At 49.6% G+C, this 21,317-nt stretch overlaps 1 protein-coding gene across 3 annotated transcripts in view; it reads right to left on the bottom strand.

The window, feature by feature from the left end:
• The window catches only part of TEAD4 (TEA domain transcription factor 4), a 66,496-nt gene that overhangs the window by 28,859 nt on the left and 16,320 nt on the right, over positions 1 to 21,317 (bottom strand). For 2 of the 3 annotated variants that reach the window (XM_073886950.1, XM_073886951.1), the window contains exon 3: positions 11,622 to 11,876. In XM_073886950.1, the coding sequence (XP_073743051.1) occupies positions 11,622 to 11,876 (255 nt within the window). Of the gene's footprint in view, positions 1 to 11,621; positions 11,877 to 21,317 lie in introns of those variants that run through there. The other variant, XM_073886952.1, reaches the window with a different exon arrangement.

The raw sequence follows: 21,317 nt of genomic DNA, 5'->3' as shown, positions 1-21,317 counted from the left end.
AGCATCCCCAGGGAGGAGGCCCGAGGCCCTGAACTCATAAAGAAAACCTGGGCAGACCACATCTGCAGCTGCATGGCTCTGACCAGACCAGTCAACAGGTAACACCATCTGTGTGCCATGGGCCCAGTCCCCTAGAGGCTGAGGCTGTGTCTGAGGGGTCCTGGAAAACTGTAAGGAGCCACCCACGACCTCTACCATTGTAAATGCAATTATGAAAGGAGGTTCTGTTTTCAAAGAAACCACCACCTAGCTGAGGAGAGACGTGTGTCCACGCCATAACCCCAGTGCGGGCCATGGACAGGGAGCACACAGTGTGCTCAGCGCACAGGGGTCAGCTCAGGCTGGGTGGTCAGGTGAGCCTTCCACTGGACCTTGACCACTGGGTAGGATTAGACTATAAAGAAGGGCACTGGGCTGGGGAGAGGGAGGGCAAGGGGGCTTGAGGGGGAGCTATCACGCCCTTGGGCCAGCTCTGAGGCTCAGCCACCAGCCCCGCCCCATCCTGCCAGCCTCGCTGAGCCTGCAGGGCTGTGGCTCTGAGTAAGGAGGCTGCTGGTGCAGGGGGCGGGGCCAAGACGAGTGGGCTGCCTGCCACCCCACTGTAACCAGAGAGCACAGCCAAGGCCAAGCTGGCCCCCCAGATGACCTTTCCCCACTGCCAAAGCTGAATTAAGAGGCCACCCTCGGGAGGTCTCGTCTGCCAGAAAGACTAGCTGGCCTGGGAGCGCTGGACGGTCTGTGTCAGGGGAAGGAGGGAGGGCGGGAGGATCAGACTCTGAGGCTATCACCTGTGGGCTGGTCTGCACCTACAACAGGGATCCAGTGACATGTCTCTTCTCAAAACTCTCCACGGAGAAGTATTTCACAGCCTCCTCTAAACGGATGTCCAAAGACGGTTCAACAGTCCTGCGCCATGTCTAACCAGAGACACTCACGCTGCAGCTAGGAAATGCTATGATTGCTGGCCGGAGTCTAAGTCATCACCGTAAGCGGGTCCCAGAACTGGGAGTTGGGGAGCCAGGTGTAGCCCAGTGCCTCCACAAACAAGATATGGGATCTTGGCAAGTCCACTGCTCTTCTTAAACCAGGCCCTTTTAAGGTTCTTCCTCCAGATTATTCCAATCAAATGTTTAGAGACTTAGGAAACAGACCTTAACCTGGGCTCAATGAGAGCTCTCTGTGGCTCAGTTTCCTTTGCTGTAAAAAGAACAGGCCCGTGTGAGTAGTCTAGTCAGGGCCCAGCCTGGGAGCGAGGAGAAAAGCAAGGGAGGAGAGAGGGTTCCTGAGACCAGGAGGCTGATCACAGAGCTGGAGGGCACGCTCCAGAGAAGGGTGAGCAGGAGAGTACTGGGGCAGGGGAATCGATTGTTTATATTACTGGCAAGGTTCTGATCAGGAGTAGGCTATCAGTAGTTAAGTTTTGGGGGAGTCAAGTTATGTGTGGATTGTCCACTGTGTCTGTGTGTGCGGGCAGGTAGAGGCTGGCACCTCTAACACCCACACTGTTCAAAGATAAAATGTATATCCAGAATCTAGCCACTTCACACCACCTCACCCTCCATGGTCCAAGCTCCTATCCTCTCTGGCCTCAACTATGACAATAACCTTCGACCTGGATCCCCTGCTCTCAGCCTATTCTTAACACAGCAACCACAGCGATCCCATGGCTCAAACACCCTCCCATGGCTTCCCATCTCACTCAGGTTGCAAGTGTTCAAGCCCCTACAATGGCCTGAAAGCCCCCACAGGGCCTGTTCCCTCCATCCCCAGCCCAGCCCCTCTCTGACCTTACAGCATCTCCCACTGGTCTCTTGGCTGTTCCTGAGACATGCCTGGCCCACTCCCACCTGAGGGCCTTTATGTGCCGTGTTCTCAGCCCAGCCACACATGGCCCACTCCCTCACCTTCCCACCTTCTTTGCTCAGGTGCCACTGTCTTAGAGACAGTTTCCCCGCCCCCACCCACCCACCTTGGACAGCCTACCGTCCTTACTGTTCTCCCCAGCACCTTCGGACACACCATGTGATCTGCTTACTCACTCGGAGCCCTGCCTACCCCCACCCCCACTCCCAGCAGAAGGAAGCTCCTGAGAACAGGGATGTCTGTCTATTCACTTGTTCACACCCAACACCTAGAACGCTGCTTGCTGTTTTCTGTAGTAGGCTCCCAATAAATACTTGTTAAATGATAAAGCAATGGCGAGAAAATGCTGACCACATGTCCCACAAGGCGTTTTAGCCTACTACAGGTAAGGTACACATTAAATAAAAGCAAATTACCTTTTACTTCTGATTAGTCCAACACAGCTGTTTAAGTGCTTTCTTATCCTGGCCTCATTTGAGCCTCCACATGCAGGAGAAAATTCAGATTTTTGTGGAGCCTAAAGCATCTAAAACTTGGGAAGCTCTCTTTGAGAAAAATAATTTAAAATATAAATACAAAATTAGGTAAAGATCATTTTGGGTTAAGATGGACATGTTCACTCTCCTGGCGGTAGTAATTGGCTTCACAGGTGTGGTTACATCCATCAAAACTTAACCAAATTGTCTACTTCAAATATGTATAGTCCACTGTATGGCTATTATACTTGAATAAAATTACTTTACAAATTTAAATTACAAATAAAAAGATTAGGGACTTGGAAGGGGGACATGCAAGTGATGGTCCTGAAGCGTGACCCTCACTAACTCCCCAGCAAACCTCCCTCCCTCCTACAGAAAGGTGGGCAATCGCACCTAGTACCAGATGGGGACACTGAAGGCAGAAAACCTCACCCGGATCACCCACCCACAGATCTAACACTGACTGCCTGGGCTTGAATACTGGCTCAGCTACCGCCGGCGGCACAGGGAGTGTCCGGCACCCCGAAGATGCTCTCTATCCCCGGGCAGGCCTCCCAGCCCCGTGCACAGTGGCCCCTCCTCCGCAGCACAGGACGAGCAGCAGCTAGGCAGCCCTGTGCCCGCCAGGGGCTTGAGACCCTTACTCCAGACATCAGAGAGGATGGTCTCCTGTGCCAGGAGCACTGGGTCTTGAAGACAGAGCCCCCCCTCCTGGTCCCACAACAACCTCTGCCCTCTGCTACAGGGTTCGGGAGCTCTGCCACCACACAGGCCATGCTGGGGGCCACAGGACCCAAATCCAAAGGGTCTAGGCTGGCGAGGCTGTATTTTTCCAAGTTGTGCATCTTGCCCTCCCTTTCTCTGGAACAGCATTCCCCTCTCCTTTACCAGCTCATGTCAGGCCATTATTCCACCCAGCCTTGTTCTGCTCATCAGAGGTGACGCCAGGAGCTGAGAACTCCCCCTGGGCAGGAGCGAAGTCCTGGGTCTCGGGGGGTGTGCAGAGCCACGAGGCGCTGACCAGCTTCCTTCCTGCCACCGGGGTGCTTCGGAGGTCACCCCGGCCAGCTGGCATCAAATCCAGGCTTCACACTTACGTAGGGGGGCTGCAACAGCGTCTCTCGCTCTCGTAACTAGAGCAACAGTTGTGAACATGTACTGAGCACGGATGTGCACTAGTACCTGTGCAAATACAGACTGTGCGCTGGGGAAGTCGGATCTGTGCTCTCCTTTTCAATCCTCATGGCCGCTCTATGCAGCTGCTACTCTCATCACATTCTACACACAGGGAAATCGAGGCCCACACAGATTCGGAAAGCAGTTCAGGGTCACAGACCAACAAGTGGTCGAGACCGAAACCCATCCAATCTGGTTCCAGAGCCTGTCTCTTCAGGATCACACAGTATGACTTCTATTTAACGTGGGAGTGAGGGCCATCTCTCTCAGAAGCGAGGGCCGGACCTGGTGCCCCCGAGGTCTTATGTAGCCTAGGGAAGAAGTAAGTGTGGCCCAGAGAGGGGAAATGATTTATTCAAAGTCACACGGTTAGTGTCCCAGGTGCTATGAGAACATACTCTTCTAAGGCTTCACGACTATCATACAACGGCTGCCCCCCCTCGGCTGGGCTGGGAACTACCTCTGCAAGACACCACAGCGCTCCTCCCTCTGGATTGATCCCCAGATTCTCCGGGTCTCTGCATGATGCAAAGCCCTTGGCTATGTCTGATTGCCCCTTGCCCTGACCCAGGTCCTGGAGGAAAAGCCAACTATTTGGACCCAAGAGCCTGCCCACTCTTTTCACTCTCTCATGGACTGTGGCTCCCCCAGCTGATAGAAGCCAACATGTCGTGCATGATGTAGATATCAGGAGGCCACAGAGTCAAAGGGAGACGCGGAGAGAAGTAGGGAGCATGTGTTCAGAGGCTGAGCCCTGAAACCATACTGCAGGCCAAGAGAGCAAGGGCAGGAAAAAACAAGTAGAAAATCCAGATGAGTTAGTGGGGGGAAAGAGACCCACATCCTTGTCCCAGCTCTGCCATGTGCTGCCCAAAGCCAGGCCTGTCTTTTCCCCTCCAGTGCAGAGACCACATGCTGGGCTAGTGGGAGGCCAGCCTGGACCTCAGCGGGGCCAGTTGGGCAGCTGGGCATTACAGTGTGGCAGGTGGCCTTGGCCAACCCCAGAGAGGGCCTGGGTGGGGCTGGAAAGGACACCCCCGCCAGACTGTGGCCCATCTGTCAGAGGACATGTGTCCAACAGCCCCAGCTTCCGCCCATGGCCCCACCCCACCATGGGCAAGCAAGGGCAGCCGATGGACAAAGGGGAGCCTTGGCCTAACCACAGGCCCCAATGCAGGGCCCACACGGTCACCACCACTTCCTCCTAACCCCACACACGGCGTCACACATACCTACCAGTCACCCCCAACTTCTTGTTGGCCACACGCTACCGCTGACATCGTTATCCCATCTGCACAAGCCTGTCTATGACAGGCCATTTCTGCATCTCATTCCAACTGTATTGCCTCCCTTCTCTGTACCAGCCCTCCCCAGGGCCATAAGTATACTAAATGGCATCAAGGAAGTAAAGCACCTACCCCACCTGGCAGAAGGTCAGCAAAGTCTGCTGCTACTGCTATGTTCATAAGGCCCTGTTATAATGAAGGCTCTAAGTTTTCAAAAGTAGAAAAAGCTGAGAACCTGAGGGCAGAGCCCCACCCCCGCCCCCCAAGAGGAGAAGGACCTGCCCGTGCTGGGTTTTGGCTCACCAGAGGCCTCTCATAGGAAAGAGCCCTTCTGACTAGCTCTCCAGTTCACCCTGGCAGGCTGAGACCCCAGGGAGGAAGCCAGCCATCCTCCTGCAGCCGGAGGAAGAGGCCATTTGTGGACAAGAAACTTCTGCCTGCAGCCTGAGAAGGCAGTGATTAGGCCTGACATCTGAGCTAGTAACACCACTGTCCCTGCAGGGCTCTGAGGCTTCTGGTGAAATCTGATCCCACCTTCAAGGCCACCACCCTGAGGAGCGAGGAGCGGTCCCAGATCCCCACCCAAGTGGGTGTGCCCACTCCCACCTCCAAATCCCGGTGCACAGGGATCTGTGCCTTTTTCAAAGTCTCTGGCTAAAAGTCACTGGAGCCCCTGTCTTCCTCTCTCACTAAAATTGGAGCTCTTGAGGACAGAGGACATGTCCCATTCGGCTCCACATCCCACTGCTACTCACTGGGCAACTCCATGTGTTCTCATCCCTGTGGCAACACTGAAAGGTGAGGTGTTCAGCGTTACTAATCATTAGGGAAATGCAAATCAAAACCACAAGATACCACTTCACACCCACAAGGATAACTATTCAAAAAAAAAAAAAAACACAAAAAATAACAAGTGTTGGCAAAGATGTGAAGACACTGGAACCGCTGTGCATTGTTGGTAGAACGTAAAATGGAACAGCCCCTGGAAGACGGTTTGGGACTTCCTCAAAAAGTTAAGCACAATTACCCTATGATCCAGTAATTCCATCTCTAGGTATATACCCAAAAGAATTGAAAGGACGAACTCAGATACCTATCCACACATGTTCACAGCAGCACCAGTCACAGCAGGGGAGAGGGGGAAACAACAGAGTGTTCACCAAGACTTAAATGGATACATAAAATGTGGTGTATCTGTGCAAAGGGATAGTATTCAGCTGTAAAAAGTAACAGTGCCCTGACACAGGCCACAACATGAGTGAACCTTGAGGACCTTGTGCTCAGACAAACACTGTATGACTGATTCTACCTCCATGAGTGCCAAGAATAGGCAAATTCGTACAGACAGAACACAGAAGAGAGCCTCCCAGGGGCTGGGGGACAGGGGAGTGGATGGGGAGTTAGTGTTTAATGGCTACAGAACTCCAGTTTGGGATGGATGAGAATGTTCTGGAGATGGATGGTAGTGATGGCAGTGCCACAAGACGAATGAATTTAATGCCACTGAACTGCAACTTCAAAGGGTTACAATGGTAAACTTTATGTGATGTCTACCTTCCCACAATAAAATAAATAAATGAATGTAACCAAAACCAAACAAAGGTGGCTTTATTATCATTGCTCCCCAGTTTTTCAAATGAGGAACTGAAGCTGAGAAAAGTTAGACCACCAGCCCAAGGCCACACCAGCTCCTGGCACAGAGCAAGTCTGAACTGAGGGTCACATCGTCGGGCCTGCAGAAGTATGAAATCAGTGTTGTAAGCCAGACGGGGGACATGGCAGGACCCAGAAACCACAGGGTGACAGAGCAAAGGGCAGTAGAGGATCCAAGGAACATGGCAGAGGCAGGGAAAGAAGCTTAGATGAGGCTGCTGACTGCTGTCCCATCATCTCAGTGACCTGGGCCCAGTCCCCACTCTGCCTCTCCTGAGCTGCGTGACTCATCCAAAACACGGTCCCTTCAGCTCTGACAGTCGTCAACACGGCACCTGCCCAGATCGCCCACCAAAACCACCACACAGAGTCCCACCTCTGGGCCAGTGCTCACTCTCTTCCCCTTCCCTGAACACCTCCCTCCTCTACCCTGCTCATGCTCCACTTCCTTCCAGAAAACTTTCAAGATAACCTAGCCCTCTGGGTGACACTATATAACATAAGTGCCATGAGTTTACTTTCTAAAGTTGTTTCTCCTGTCCCTCTGCTGCCCCGTGAAGTCGTGGAGAATGGAGGCCACAGCCCTCAGCCCCAGTCTGGCTCAGGACAGTGAGACCTTGCTTGCTTAAGAGCTGCTGGATTGCTAGTGGGAACGAGAAGCCTGGGCCACAAGGCACCCAGGGAGACAACAGAGGAAGCAAGGAGAGGAGAAGCAAAGAGAGGGGAGAGAGACCAGGACAGCTGGGAGATTCAGGAGCATGGCAGGCAGGAAAGAATGGATGCACAGGAAGACAGAGCCAGCTAGCCCTCTTGCAGGCAGAACAGAGAAGGCAAGCCGGAGCTGTGAGGGGAGGGAAAGACAGAGTGTGCGGGCAGATGGGGGTGAGAAGTTGCCCCACGCTCACCTCCCCACCACCTGCCTACAGGGCCAGAGGCCAGGCTGGCCAAAGGAGGTCAGAGCCACCAGTGTGGCAGTGCCAGGGCGAGGGTCACAGAGTGACAGGGCAAAAAAACGAAAGCAGCCATGAGGAGAAGCCGGCTAGCAGCCCCGGCCCCGGGAGCCCGTCCACAAGTGTGGGAGGCTCAGCTCAGAAATAACAGGTGCTAATCTGTCCTGTAGCTCGGCATGTTATCTTCATGTCGGCCTGGCCCTCCTCAGAGTGTCCCACTCGGGCTGTCCTGGGGCCAGAGCTGGGAGCAGGCCGAATCTCTGTCCTCAGAGTCTCCAGGTCTAGACGACTCCTCCTCGGGGCACCCTAGATCATCCTGCTCTTCTCCCTGAGGCCTCTCTTGCCTGCTTGTTCTCAGCTCCTGCCCTGTGTCTCACTGGGCCGGCCCACCCGGAAAACCACCAATGGCCTCTGACTGCGGGAAGTGGGGTGTGTATAGACCGGGGCTCTCAGGGGCCCAGGATGGGCCAGGGCACTGGAGGAGGCAAGAGTGGGTCCCCCAAGGGAAGATGAGAAGAAGGAGAGGAGCCAGAGCGAGACGAGGTCTGAGTCAGCTTGGCAGCTTGTCCCTCTTCCTCCACCTCCCGGGGTCCCATCCCACACACGGGGCTGAGCTCAGAGCTATATATACCTCCCAGCTGGACGGCAGCCCCTGCCGAGGGCCCCTTCACCAACTCCGTGAGCGGTCCTGCCCTGGCTCAGCCCCCACGCCTGGTAAGAAGAGATGCGGATAAGCCAGTGTCTGGACCCCAGCAGGATCTGTACTCACGGAGGACAGGTGCTGTGGGGGCCGGGTGAGTCATCAGACACTGAGGAGCAGCCTCCAGTGCCCCTGCCCTGGGCCTGACCCACCTGGAGCCTGGGCCAAGCAGGAGGCAGGGACAGGGAGCACAGGCGCAGGCGGGGCAGCAGGCTTCACAAAGGCCATTCAGGGTGATGGGGGTAGTGCTGTGCTTGGGGGCAGGGGAACTGCTTCTAGCCTTCGCTCTCCCACTTACTACCTGAGAGACTCTGGGAGAAACTCTTGGCTTCTCTGAGCTTCTATCTCTGCATCTGCAACCAGAGGTTACAATTCCTCCCTCCTCCCTTGAAAAGATCCAAGAGATAAGGATGTCAGAGGCCACTGACCGCTCCTGTCTTCCTCGGCATAATTAAGGGGCTCCTGGCCCCGGCCCCCCTCCCCTTTCTTCCTCCCAGGTCCGCCCCTGTGTGATCCCCCCACCCTTTACCCCTCCTTGTCTCTCTGTGCAGGAGGAGAGCCACAAACGGGACAAGAACATGGCCAGGACAGTTTGCCAAACACCGTTTTCATCCTGCTTCCCCCCACCACTTAACAGCTCCCCCGGGCCAAACAGAAGTCCACTCCAAGGCCTGCCAGAGGTTCGCAGGCTTGCACTGCCCAAACCGACTCAGTCACAATCGTCTACTGACCAACAACAAAGTCTTTTCACCTAATGCCTTTACATGTGAAGTGGGGAGAGAAATATCTACCCATAACAACTAAATAAAACTACGCATCCACCCCCAAATGTCTACCACCAGGTGAACAGATAAACAAAATGTGGTCTAGCCATACCATGGAATATTATTCAGGCTGCAAAAGGAAGTTCTGACTTGGGCTACAACATGGAGGACCCTTGAAGGCATGATGCTAAGTGAACTAAGGCCGTCACAACAGGGCGGACAGTCTGATGTCACTTGTATGAGGTCCCGAGAGTAGTCACGTCCACAGAGACAGGAAGAAGAGTGGTGGTGGTCAGGGGCCAGGAGGAGGAGGCAACAGGAGTCAGTGCCGAGTGGGTATGGAGCCTCAGGAAGATGAAGAAGTTCTGAAGAAGGATGGTGCTGGTGGCTGCACCACAGCCTGAATAGTCCTTTATGCCCCCAAACTGTACGCTCAAAAATGGTGAAAAGGGTAAATTTTATGTACTGTGTATTTTATCACACACACACAAAAAGAGACATCTCGGCATTCAAAGTCCGGTCCACAGTGGCACTCCAATAAATGTCTGCTGATTCTGCCACGTTCTACCATCTCCACGCCCCATCCCCCACCAGATACCTGCAGCACCCTCAGCTCTCTCCTTCTGCTGAATGCCCCTTGGCCACTTGTGTTTGCCAGAAAATTCGTTCCTTCAAGCACAAAAGATATATCATGCCAAGTATCCTTCAGTATCCTGAAGACACATCATGGCTTCCCAACAAGAGACCCAGATAGCTCTCAAGGTTTGTCCTGTGCTCCCCACCCCTTCTCACCCTCACACCTCAGCTCTGCATCAACACCCCTCCCATTCTCCACCAAAGTAGCAGAAAGAACCAAAGATACCAGTTCTCCATTCCTCTCCAGCTCCATGGGAATAACCTATGTAAAGCACTTCATCCCACACCTGGTGCTCCATACACGTCAGCAGTCTCTTCCACGAAGCTTCCATAGGGGCCAGAAGTAAGAAGCAAACACCAGAGCAAGAAATGGTTAGAGCAAAGGCGGTATAGGGGGCCAACCCAGGGCACGGAGGCCCACAGAAATCAGAGAGACTCTGTGCAGACCCAGCAAAGCCACAGCCGTGGGGCTGGTGAGGAGAGATGCACAGTTATAACTGGTGCCTGAGGATGAGAACCAGGGTCCAACTAGCACAGACCTTGCTCCCCCAACAAGTAAAAGAATGAGAGGAATCACTGTGGCCTTGTAGGGAAGGCTGCAGGTAAAGGATGAGTGCCAGGGGCTATGAGAGCCCCATGGGTCCCCAAGGTGGTAACAAATTGGACATGTGCTCCGTCTAGCTGAACTAAGTTGAAGAGTGTCCACCCAGAACTCCCGTCCACCCAGAACCTCAGAATGTGTCCTTATTTGGAAATAGGATCTTTACAGTTGTACTAAGGTGAGGTCACACTGGATTAGGTGTGACTAGTATCCTTGTAAGAAGAGGCGAGGACACACAGGGAAGATGGCCATGTGACAGCAGAGTGACAGCAGAGTCACAGATTGGAGTGATGTAGCTACAAGTCAAGGAACACCCCGGCCTGCGAGTGACCACCAGAAGCTAAAAGAGAGACTGAAACAGATCCTCCCTCAGAGCCCCCAAAAGACACCAACCTTAAAGACACCTTGACTTCAGACTTCTCCATAGCTGTGAGAAAATACGTTGCTGCTGTGTGAAGCCACCACTGGTGGTCATTTCTTACAGCAGCCCTCGGAGACGAATACGGCCAGCTCCCACGAGCCCCTCACACAGCGCCCTTTAGACAGCTGACAAAGTCTCTGTCTTGGAGGGCTGAGCGGGAACCAGCACCGCATGGGGGAGAGAGAACCTGAATGGAAAACCCTGGGGGTGGGCACATGGCCTGCAGCCATCTTGTTGGGAGCCAGGGCAGGGCCCTCTGTTGTCAGGAGCGCCCGCCAGTTACAGAAACCCTCCCGGTACCTGCCCAAGCCCGGTGTTTCAAGCTGGGGGTCCCGGGAATAGAAGCCTGACCGGGGCTTTCCAATAACTATTCAGTTTTTGGTTTTGTTCTACTTTTCCCACATACCCTCTCTTCCATCCAAAGGTCAGCACAGCCCCGGCCAGACTGCTTTGTTCTTCCCACATGGCTACTGGACTCCCAAAGATCAAGCCTTTCCAGATGGCTCTGAGCTGGAGGGGACCTTTCCTGAGTGAAGGTCTACAGAACTCTGCTGGACTCTCTCCTGGGACACTCCACACCTGCCTTGTAGCACATTCTACGTGTGTTCACCTCCCCTACCCCCACCATATTGTGAGCAGGAGCCAGAGCTTCCCCACCTAGGCCTGGCACACAGAAGGCTCACAACTGAGTGTGTGCGCAAATGAGGGGAATGAGTTCAGTAACCACCTCCCTAACCTCCCTTCACAGCCCAGGGTGGGGAGCTGGGAACTGATGAGGCATCTGCCTGGAGGGCAGCTTATGGGGTTTTCCCAGTATGCTCTCACGGGGTGAGAGGTGTTCTTCCCTTTCCCAAGTCTTCTACTACCACAGCTTCTCACCCACTCAAAGGCTTCTCCTCACATGCCTTCCCATCCCTTGGGAACCCAGGACAGAAGGAAGCAGCATCCACCCGATAAATGCCCCAGTGGTCATTCCCCTTCCATTACTTGGAGAACCCCAAGGGTGCTGTGTACCCCCCATGCCTGGGCCCTATTTCCAGAACTGAACCATGAGGGCACGGGCCTGCCACCCCACCCCAACAGGCTCCTTACCGTACATCTTGCCCTCGTCTGACAGGATGATCTTGCGCCGGCCACAAGGCGGGTAGATGGCCAGGGCCTCCTGGAAGCTCTGCTCGATGTCCGGACTCCACACACCCTCTGCGTCATTGTCAATGGGCTTGTCCAACGCCTGACTGCCCCCAGAGACGTTGCTCCCCTCAGGGGAGTTAGGAGGGCTCCACTCGTTGGAGGTAATGGTGCCGGCCTTGCCCTCCAAGGCTCCGCTTGGAGGAGCGCCCGTTGGACCTGTATGGGCAGAAACCGCAGCATTGGAGGAAGAACTATGTGGCCGTGGGCCGGGGCGTCCCGGGGAATGCCAAGCCCTAGAATCAGTTGCTCTTCCTTGCTTGGCCATCCACAGCACAGGAGCTTGGAGGGAAAAGGCCAGGGACCCGGAGGGTAAAGAATGATGTGAAAGGTCTGGGAGGATCAGGAGGCCTGGAATCTAGGGCAGGTCATTCCCCCTCTGGAGACCCCCAGCTTCCCACCCTGTCAAATGAGCACAATGGCCTAGGCACTCTCTGAGCACAGCTCTAAGAATCCAAGACAGGGCTGAGAAGTAGGAGGGACCAAGGACCAACAGATGTTCTGACATCAAATCAACAAGGGGCAAAAAGGATGTAAATTACTGTTCACTGTTGGTAGAATAGTAACCACTACAGAAAACAGGATGGAGGTTCCTCAAAGAATTAAACAGAAAACTACCATATGATCCAACAATTCCACATGATCCAACAATTCCACTTCTGGGTATATATCCAAAAAAGTTGAAAGCAGGGTCCTGAAGAGATATTTGTACGCCCATGTTCATAGAAGCCTTATTAACAATAACCAGGAGGTGGAAGCAGACCAAGTGTCCATGGACAGATGAATGGTTAAACCAAATGTGGTATATACACAAAAAGGAATATTATTCAGCCTTAAAAAGGAAGAACAGCCTTACAGTGTGGATGAACCTTGTGGACATTATGCTGAGTGAAAAGAGCCAACCACAGAAAGACAAATGCTGTATGATCCCACTTATAAGAGGTATCTAAAGTAGTGAAAATCATAGACAGAAAGTAAAATGCTGGTTCCCAGGGGCTGGGGGGAGGAGGAAGTAGGGAGTTGTTGTTTAATCAGTATACACTTTCAATTTTGCAAGATGAAAAAGTTCTGGAGATCTGTTGCACAGCAACATGAATATAACTTTTAACACTACCAAGCTAATATACTCAAAAATGGTTATGATAAATGTTATATTTTTTACTACAATTAAAATTTTATATTAAAAGAAAAAGGATACAAAATAAAATGCAGTTCACCATTCTCCTATTCCATCCTCAGCTTGGGCTCTTTCAAAGGAAGATTTTGGCCCTGGAAGATTCTCACATATTGGGGCTATAGCACGGTTGATTTGCTGGTGTCCCCAGAAGCTGACAACACAATCCTGCCCTTTACCAGTAGCCCAAACACAGGGCTGGGAGTCTAAGCGCCTGCAGCTTGGCCAAGTTCCTTGGAACTTCTACTCCCGCCTAGGTTGTACCCCCCACCCCCTCACTCAGCTCCTCCTTTTCCTTCACTGTGGACATTGACCATACTCATCCTCATACCCACCTCTTTGTGAGGAACTGTGGGGTATGTGGGGCTTCATGTATGGAGAAGGAAAAGAAAGCGAGGAATGCTCTGGGAAAGTCTTATCTCAGGGCATCCTGGAGGTGAGAACTATTGCTATCTCTCTCTCACTCTAAAATAAATAAAATCTTTTGGGGCGCCTGGGTGCCTCAGTTGTTAAGCATCTGCCTTCGGCTCAGGTCATGATCCCAGGGTCCTGGGATCGAGCCCCACATCGGGCTCCCTGCTCAGTAGGAAGCCTGCTTCTCCCTCTCCCACTTCCCCTGCTTCTATTCCTGCTCTCGCTGTGTCTCTCTCTGTCAAATAAATAAATAAAATCTTTTCAATAAATAAATAAATAAATAAATAAACAAAATCTTTTAAAAAAACCTTTAACTTTAATGGCAGTAAAGTAGATGACTTGAAAATTCTCACTCTCTAAAAGAAATTTAGAAATGATAAATAAAATATAACAAATATAATACTTTTATTTATTTAAGATTTTGTTTATTTATTTGACAGAGAGAGACACAGCAAGAGAGGGAACACAAGCAGGGGGAGTGGGAGAGGGAGAAGCAGGCTTCCCGCCAAGCAGGGAGCCCGATGCGGGGCTCGATCCCAGGACCCTGAGATCATGACCTGAGCCGAAGGCAGACGTTCAACAACTGAGCCACCCAGGCACCACCACAAATATAATACTTTTAAATGTACAGTTGTCTTCAGAAGAAAGTAAACACCTAGAGGCCCAAAATGAAGGAACTCTAAGTTAAAGGAGTAAGTAAATGAGCCATTACTACAATAGCCCTGGGAGGCAAGGGGGGAAGTTGTTCTTAGTAATGAGGCCAATGAGTTTTAATGGCCACTCAGACGAGAGCTTAAAGCTGACAGATACAGGGAGGTTGGAACTTGGGACCATACCTCAATCCTCAGATAAAAGGACGAATACTGACAAAATATGACCAGGAAGATTACCTGCCTTGGCCTAAGTCCTAGGTAAAAAAGAAAGAAAAGAAAAAGAAAAAGAAAAAGAAAGAAAAAGAAAAAGAAAAAGAAGAAAAAGAAAAGGAAAAGGAAAAGGAAAAGGAAAGGAAAAAGAAAAAGAAAAAGAAAAGAAAGAAAAGAAAAGAAAAGAAAAGAAAAAAGGAGAAGAGAAGAGAACTGTCTTTCCTAAATATTTGTAACCGAAGGCCTGCCTTGACCTTAAGTGGATTTGAGATTTGATTTTTACATTACTCAGGAATTCCCAGCCAATTCATAAAAATAAATAGTGGTCCATGGCTGAAAAATCTCTGAAAGACAGTCTTAACCCATATTGCAGAGAATTCCGAAAGATAAAGCCTTGCTAAAAAAGATCTCAAAATCCAAAGTTGCAACATATGAGAAAGAGGAAACAATCTACCGTGATCAAGATTCAATAGGATTAGAGCCCCAAGAACTAGAGATAACTGAACTATCAGATAAAAACTATTACAGAATGGTATTTAAAATAATTATTAACTTAAAGAATTGGAAACATGAGAAAGAATTAGACACTATCAAAAAACACAAAGCAGACTGAAAAAAGAACCAAACAGGACATTTAGAAATGAACATTTTAGTCACTGGAGTTAAAACTCAACGGTTTCACTGAGATTAATACCATATTAGACACAGCTAGAGAAAGAATTAACAACCTGGAGGATAGATCTGAAGATATTACTCAGAAATGTATTTTTTTTAAATGATAAAGAGCAAGGAGAATAAAATAAGGCAGTTCAACATACCTCCAATTAGCATTCCTGAAGGAGAGAATACAGAAAATGAAGTAGAACAACATTTGAAAAGATAATGGCAAGGAAATTTTCCAGAAATAATGAAATACATGAATACCCCAATTAAGGAACCATACTGAATCCTAATGAGGAAAAATCCAAATAAAATCAACACACATTGTAAGGACATTGCAGAATACCAAAAACAAAGAATAGATCTTAAAAGCATCAAGAGTAAAAAAAAGACAAATTACCTACAAAGGAAGGACTATGACATTAACTGTATATATGGATAGTGGACTTCTAACAGTAGCACTAGAGGACCCAAGGTTACGTCTCCAAACTGTTCAGAGAAAAATAACTGTTAACCTAAAATTAAAAGCCCAACCAAAGTATCACTCAAGAGTGAACATTAAATAAAGGCATTTTCAGATGAAGATGGAGAGAATTTACTACTAACACACCCTCACTAAAAAAGAAAAAAAAAAAAACAGGAAAGGAGGGACTTTTTTAAAAGGAACTTCTAGGAATAGAAGGCATTACACACGTGAAGAGAGGTGAACAAAGTGGTGGTAAAAATAAAAGTGAATCTAAACAATATTAACTCTATAAAAACAATAACAACAATGATCATGACTAAGTCTGGTCATGCAACACCCACTCATGCATGCATGCACATGCAAGGAAAACCACTGTCTGAACCGTAACATCTAAAGATGCATTTGATAAAATTCATGACCCAGTCACAATAAAAATGCTTAGCAAACTCTATAAAAAACTTTAACATGACAGAAGACATCTTCCCAAAACCCACTGTGATGTTATGATTTACAAGAAATGTGTATTTGGTCTTTGCCCTGGTTTCTAGCACAGAACTCCTAAAACCCTTGGAATTGCCAAGTGATGAGAGCAATAAGGTGTCTTATGTGAATGTGGTGATTTTGGAACACAGCTAAGGATGGGGGCCGGTGGCCAGGAGAACCAACCATGTAATTAGAGGGTTGGAACCTCAGTCCCACCCCACTAGCTCCCCTCCCAAAAAGTCTAGGGAAGGGAAAGGGACTAGAGGTTAACTTAATTGCCAATAGCCAGCAATTTAATCAATTGTGCCTATGTAATGAAGCCTCCATAAAAACCCAAAAGGAGAGGGTTCAGAGAGCTGGTGAGCCGGTGAACACATGGAGATTTGGGGAGACTGGTACATACTTGCTGAGGTCACGGAAGTTCCATGCCCTTCCCCCAACTCTGCCCTATGCATCTCTTCCATCTGGCTATTTCTGAGTTATATCTTTTCATAATCAACCAGTAATCTAGTAAATAAAGTGTTTCTCTGAATTCTATGAGCCACTCTAGCAAATCAATTGAACCCAAGGAGGGGTCATTGGAACCTCCAATCTTGCCACTAGGGTCTGGGGTTGCAGACAGCCTTGTGGGACTAAGACCTTAACCTGTGGGATATGACTACCACGTAGACAGTGTCAGAAGGGAACTGAATTGTAGGACACCGGGCTGGTCCTGGAGACTCACTGGTTGCTGTGAGAACATCCTTTGCCCCACACCCCAACCCCACTCTCACACCCACGTTGGAAGTGGTGACCAGACCTGCACAACTCTTACTGATTAAACACTAGAAGCATTACCTTTAAAGTCAGAAATAAGATAAAGAATGCCTACTTTCAACATTTATACTCACACTGTAAAGTCTGGTTCTGCCAAGAACTTAGCTAACACAGTCCTAGCCAACACAGTAGGATAAGAAAAAGATCTGAAGAATGGAAGAAAAGAAGTAAACTGTCATGGTAAGGAATTATGACAGAAGACTGAAAGGATCTGACAAATTACAATTACATTCTCGTATACCAGAAATAAGGTATTAGACAATACAATTCTTTAAAATATTGCATTTAGAAACCAAAAGTCATAATTTACCTGTTGATTAACAATAAATGAGGCTTTTACAAAGAAAACTGTTAACTGCTTTGAAAGACATAAAATATCTAAATAAAGGGAGAGGAAATTGTGTTCATGGATGGGAAAATACCATAAAGATGTTGAATCTCTACCAAAAAATGATAAATTCAATGAAATTATGATTAAAAATCCCACAAGGTCTTCCACAGAACTTAACAAGCTGATTTTCAAAATATGAGGAAGAACAAAGACCATTCTCAAGTTGTCTCAATTCATTGTCTTCACTCTTCCTTTCTTCTCTGGCCTTCTCTTAAGTGTTTTCTTCAGGGCTCTGTCCTGACCTCTCCTTTTAAACCCCCATACATAACTCCTGGGGGATCCCCACCCATGGCTTACACTCCCACTGTATATTTTTGATTCCCAAATCTGTATGTCCTTCCTGAGTTTAGCTACACATGGCAACTGCTTACCAAGCAGCTCCAATCAGACTTCTCCAAAGCTCAAGTTCAACATGTCCAAAATCAAATTTTCAGCTCACTACTGAGTCCTGAAATGACACCACCAACTGCCCAGAGGCCAGAAACCTAAGAGGATATTCTGACTTTTCCCTCTTATCTCCCATAAATAATTAACAACCACATCCTATCTCCTGAAAGTCTTCTTGAAACCACATCTCCTTCTATCTCAGAGCCCTAATCCAAGCTTCTGCTAGCGGTCACCCGGGTGACTGTGCCAACCCCATGTAGACTACATGATCTTTCACTGTAGCCACAGCGAGTTTTCTGCAATACAAATGTGATCGTGTGATTCCTCTTAAAAACTTTCAATGGCTTTCCCATGACCTTAGATAAACTGACGTGCCCCATAACAGGATTTTATAAGGCCCTTCGTCAGCTGATTCCTGCTCTCCTGCCATATCTTCCATGCATCTGCACCATCCTCTATACTCCCTTCTTTGTACTCCCAACCCCCAAACTCCATTATCCAAATGATACCTCAGACATGCTAAGCTCATTCTCCACACCTGGAAGTGCTGCCTGCAGCCTTCCTCCCCATCCTTTCACCTAACTCCTACTCATCTTTAAGGTCCAGCCAAAATTCACTTCCTCTGGGAGGATGACCCAGACCTCAAGTCTGGATTAGGCACCCTCCTCTGTCCTCCTACAGATCCCCATGCTTTCCATATCTGACCCCCCAGCCCCCAGGAATGATTGGCCTCCTTCACCGTACCTCAGATTCCATGAGGGTGGGGATGGCTGTCTTTCTCTACTAAGTCCTTAGTACCCTACACAATGCGGGAACAAGAGAATGAACAACTGAGTGGATACTTGCTAAGTGTCCTTTGTGAAATAATGATTTCTCTGTGGGAAGAATGAACTGTTCCATGTTTAGTGTCAGGAAACCAAAGAAAATATCAGTAAATGTCTGGACTTCAGCACACCAGAGAGAGAGTTTGAGTTTTTGGAGGTTTGTAACATGAAAAGTGTGATGTCTGGGAGTCAAGAGACTGGTTCTCGTTCCAGTGTTACACGCAATCCTGACCATGGTCAAATTCGTCCATTTCTTAGATTGGGATCTAAGGTCCTTTCTGTCCTACAGTGTCTGTGGCTCACACTCCCTGCCCAGACCCTCCACTTCCTCTGGAAGCTCTCCTAAGTAGCCTTTAGACGTACCACACAGACTTTCACCTGGGGCTTTGTTCAAAGAAGGCTGGAGAACTGATCTGCCATGGAGAGATGTCCCATATGCTGATCAACAAGATCAGATGTTAACTAGTACAGGGCCTGACACAGAGTCAGTGCTCAGTAAGAGCTATATTAATTGTCACCATCATTATCTATAAATAATGCCTCACATGGAAGGTCTAAAGTGCTAAATGGACCTAATAGGCACATATATCTTAAGCCTTAATGCCTAATATTGATTAATGTTAACTAATTAGTAATATTAATACTTAAAGTCTTGTATGTCCTGGCTTTAGCCTAGATTCTGAGACCTGGCACTAAACACAGATGAATACTCCAAGCCAGGCAGAGGGTGATATGGAGGCCAGAAAGGAGAGAAGGAAAGGAGGGAGGTCCCTGATTCTACATGAACCCTTCTGAGGACTAGAGTCTCTGGGCCCTTCCTTCACCCGAGCTGAGCTAGATTAGCTGGTTGAAGTAAGCGCCTTTGGTCCCTGTAGAAGTCAGGCCCAGGGCACCCAGCAGAACACCAGACCTGGGGAGAACCAGAGATTCATGTCAGACACTGGCCCACGAGTGAGGTCTCTGAGGACCTGTACTTCGTGTTCCCAAAATTGGGTCCGTCCCAGGAGAAGCAGGGCAGGGGATCACCCAAGGCCCCAGGCCACAGGATTTGCTACTGAAGCAGAGTTGCTCCCAGCCCTGTGTGGCCCTGCTGCCCCCAGGCCATAGCTTTCACTGGCTGGCCTCTCCCATCTTCACCACCCACGGCCCCAGGCCTGGCAGCTGCCTCCCCTCACTAGGCAAACCTCCCACACAGCCTAGGCCCCGCAGCTAGCAGAATGGAGGGTAAGCCAACACCAGCCCAGAGAAAGATGCGCACTCCTCCTACCTCCCCAAACCCTCCACGCTGACCCCCGCGGGCCTGCCAGGACGAGAGCGGGAGGGGAAGACAGATGGTATAGCTATGCCTGGGCCATGTGCCATGAACAGAGGAATAAAAATAATCCTTGCCTTGGCTTCCAGGGCCTGGCTTGGAGGACTCTGGTTCTGCCCCCAGCCCCACCCAAAAGCCCACCAGATGTCCCACCCAATGCAAACTCCAGGCTCAAACAACACTCAGCTCCACCTTAGTGTCCACAGATGCCAGTTACTCAGGAATTTTCAGGAGAATTAGAACTTATAGGCATTTATTAAGATCTTTTTTAATAATGAGAACAATAAACTCCTCAAAAACACTTCCAGGACAGGAAGGGAATCATGATCCTCAGCTTATGAAATGAAGAAACCAAGGCTCAGGGAGGGCAAATGACTTACCCTGAGAAAGTGGCAGAACCAGACCTCATCCCCTCTAGTCCCGTCCCCTGCCTTGTCCAGAGTTGCATCCTCAAGATTTCCATCTCCTGCTCCCAAGCCCACCACTTCTGGACTGTTCCATGGCCATCAGTGATCACTAAGCTCCACCCTTCTCCTGCTGGCCGGTAGAATCCCCAAGATGCAACTCAACACAGGATAGGGCCTGGTCTGTGTTCACCTGTTTCCCCCACTGGATTGTTGAGCTACCTGAGCAAACGATTATTTCTTAGCACCTGCCCCAACTCTCCTGACTCAATATCAGGAATTTAGACAGATGTTATCCTACTTTACATAGTATCAATTAACCCACTGATGCCCCTTCTTTCGTCAAAAACAAATCTACCACTCATTTCCTTTTATCACAAAATCTTTCAACTTGTTGAGGGTCAACACGTTGTAACCTCCTCCCTGTGCTCCTGACCCCAAATCAGAAGTGATGGACTGAAACTCAGAAAGTCTGTAAGACCCGCCTGTGGTCATCCAGCGTTTGGGAGAGACAATTCAGAAGGGGCCTGAGTCTCCTGCCGCTCCTCTCCCGGCTCAGATTCCAAGAGCTCTGGGATCCAGGCAAAAGGTTCCAACTATATCAGGCTCCTCATGACCTGTGGGCCCTGACATGACCTGTGATGCCTCAGCATCTGATGCTTCTCCCCTGGGGCCCTTGGAAAGAACAATCACCTTCATCCCAATGACTCCTTAACTGAGAAGCTGGGAGGAAAGAGAAAACAGGATTTCCTTCCAGGGGGCCCATTCTAATCTTCCACTATATTGAGTCTCAGAGGTATAAAGAACAGGAGTCCTTCTTCACGCTGGTGGACTTACCTGCAAGACTTGGTTACCACGGCCAGTGGAGTTATGTCTCTGCACCCCAGGTGCTTTGCCCAATCCAACATAGTTGTGGTTACAAGAGCATCTACGTTGGATGGAATGTGGCTCTCCCATATCAATACATTTCTGAGTGGAGATGAAAATGGCCCCTCCCCTCATTACCTTAGTCATTCCCACTGGACTAGACTCTGGAGCCTGGGCCCAACCATCAAGTGCCAAAAGGTGCTGCACACACTGAAGCACAAGTACAAGATATAGACCTCTGTGCAAACTCCCTGATTTGGGGGGTTGGGGTATGTCTCTAAGCCTTCACTGTCCTGACCTCATTTCTTAATAAAAACAGGAGGGGAAATCAGGAACAGCGGACCCCAAACTCATTCCCACTCTTCCCTTCGGCCCCCTTGGTCTCCTCAGCAGGCCCTGGACCCCGAGTTCACTCACACCGTTTTCCTGCTTAGGGTGGACCTCTTTCTTTCCTGACACCAGTGCATTAACAAACACCTGCTGAGGGTGGGAGAAGTAGGGGGAGGTCTTTCAACCATAAGCTCAATAAGGCCTGAGGA

Source organism: Callorhinus ursinus, unplaced genomic scaffold (genome assembly GCF_003265705.2).
Source record: "Callorhinus ursinus isolate GAN/ISIS: 27379988/994484 unplaced genomic scaffold, GSC_fseal_2.0 scaffold74, whole genome shotgun sequence".
Classification (NCBI taxonomy): Eukaryota; Metazoa; Chordata; class Mammalia; order Carnivora; family Otariidae; genus Callorhinus; species Callorhinus ursinus.
This window is presented reverse-complemented; position numbering and strand designations above follow the sequence as displayed.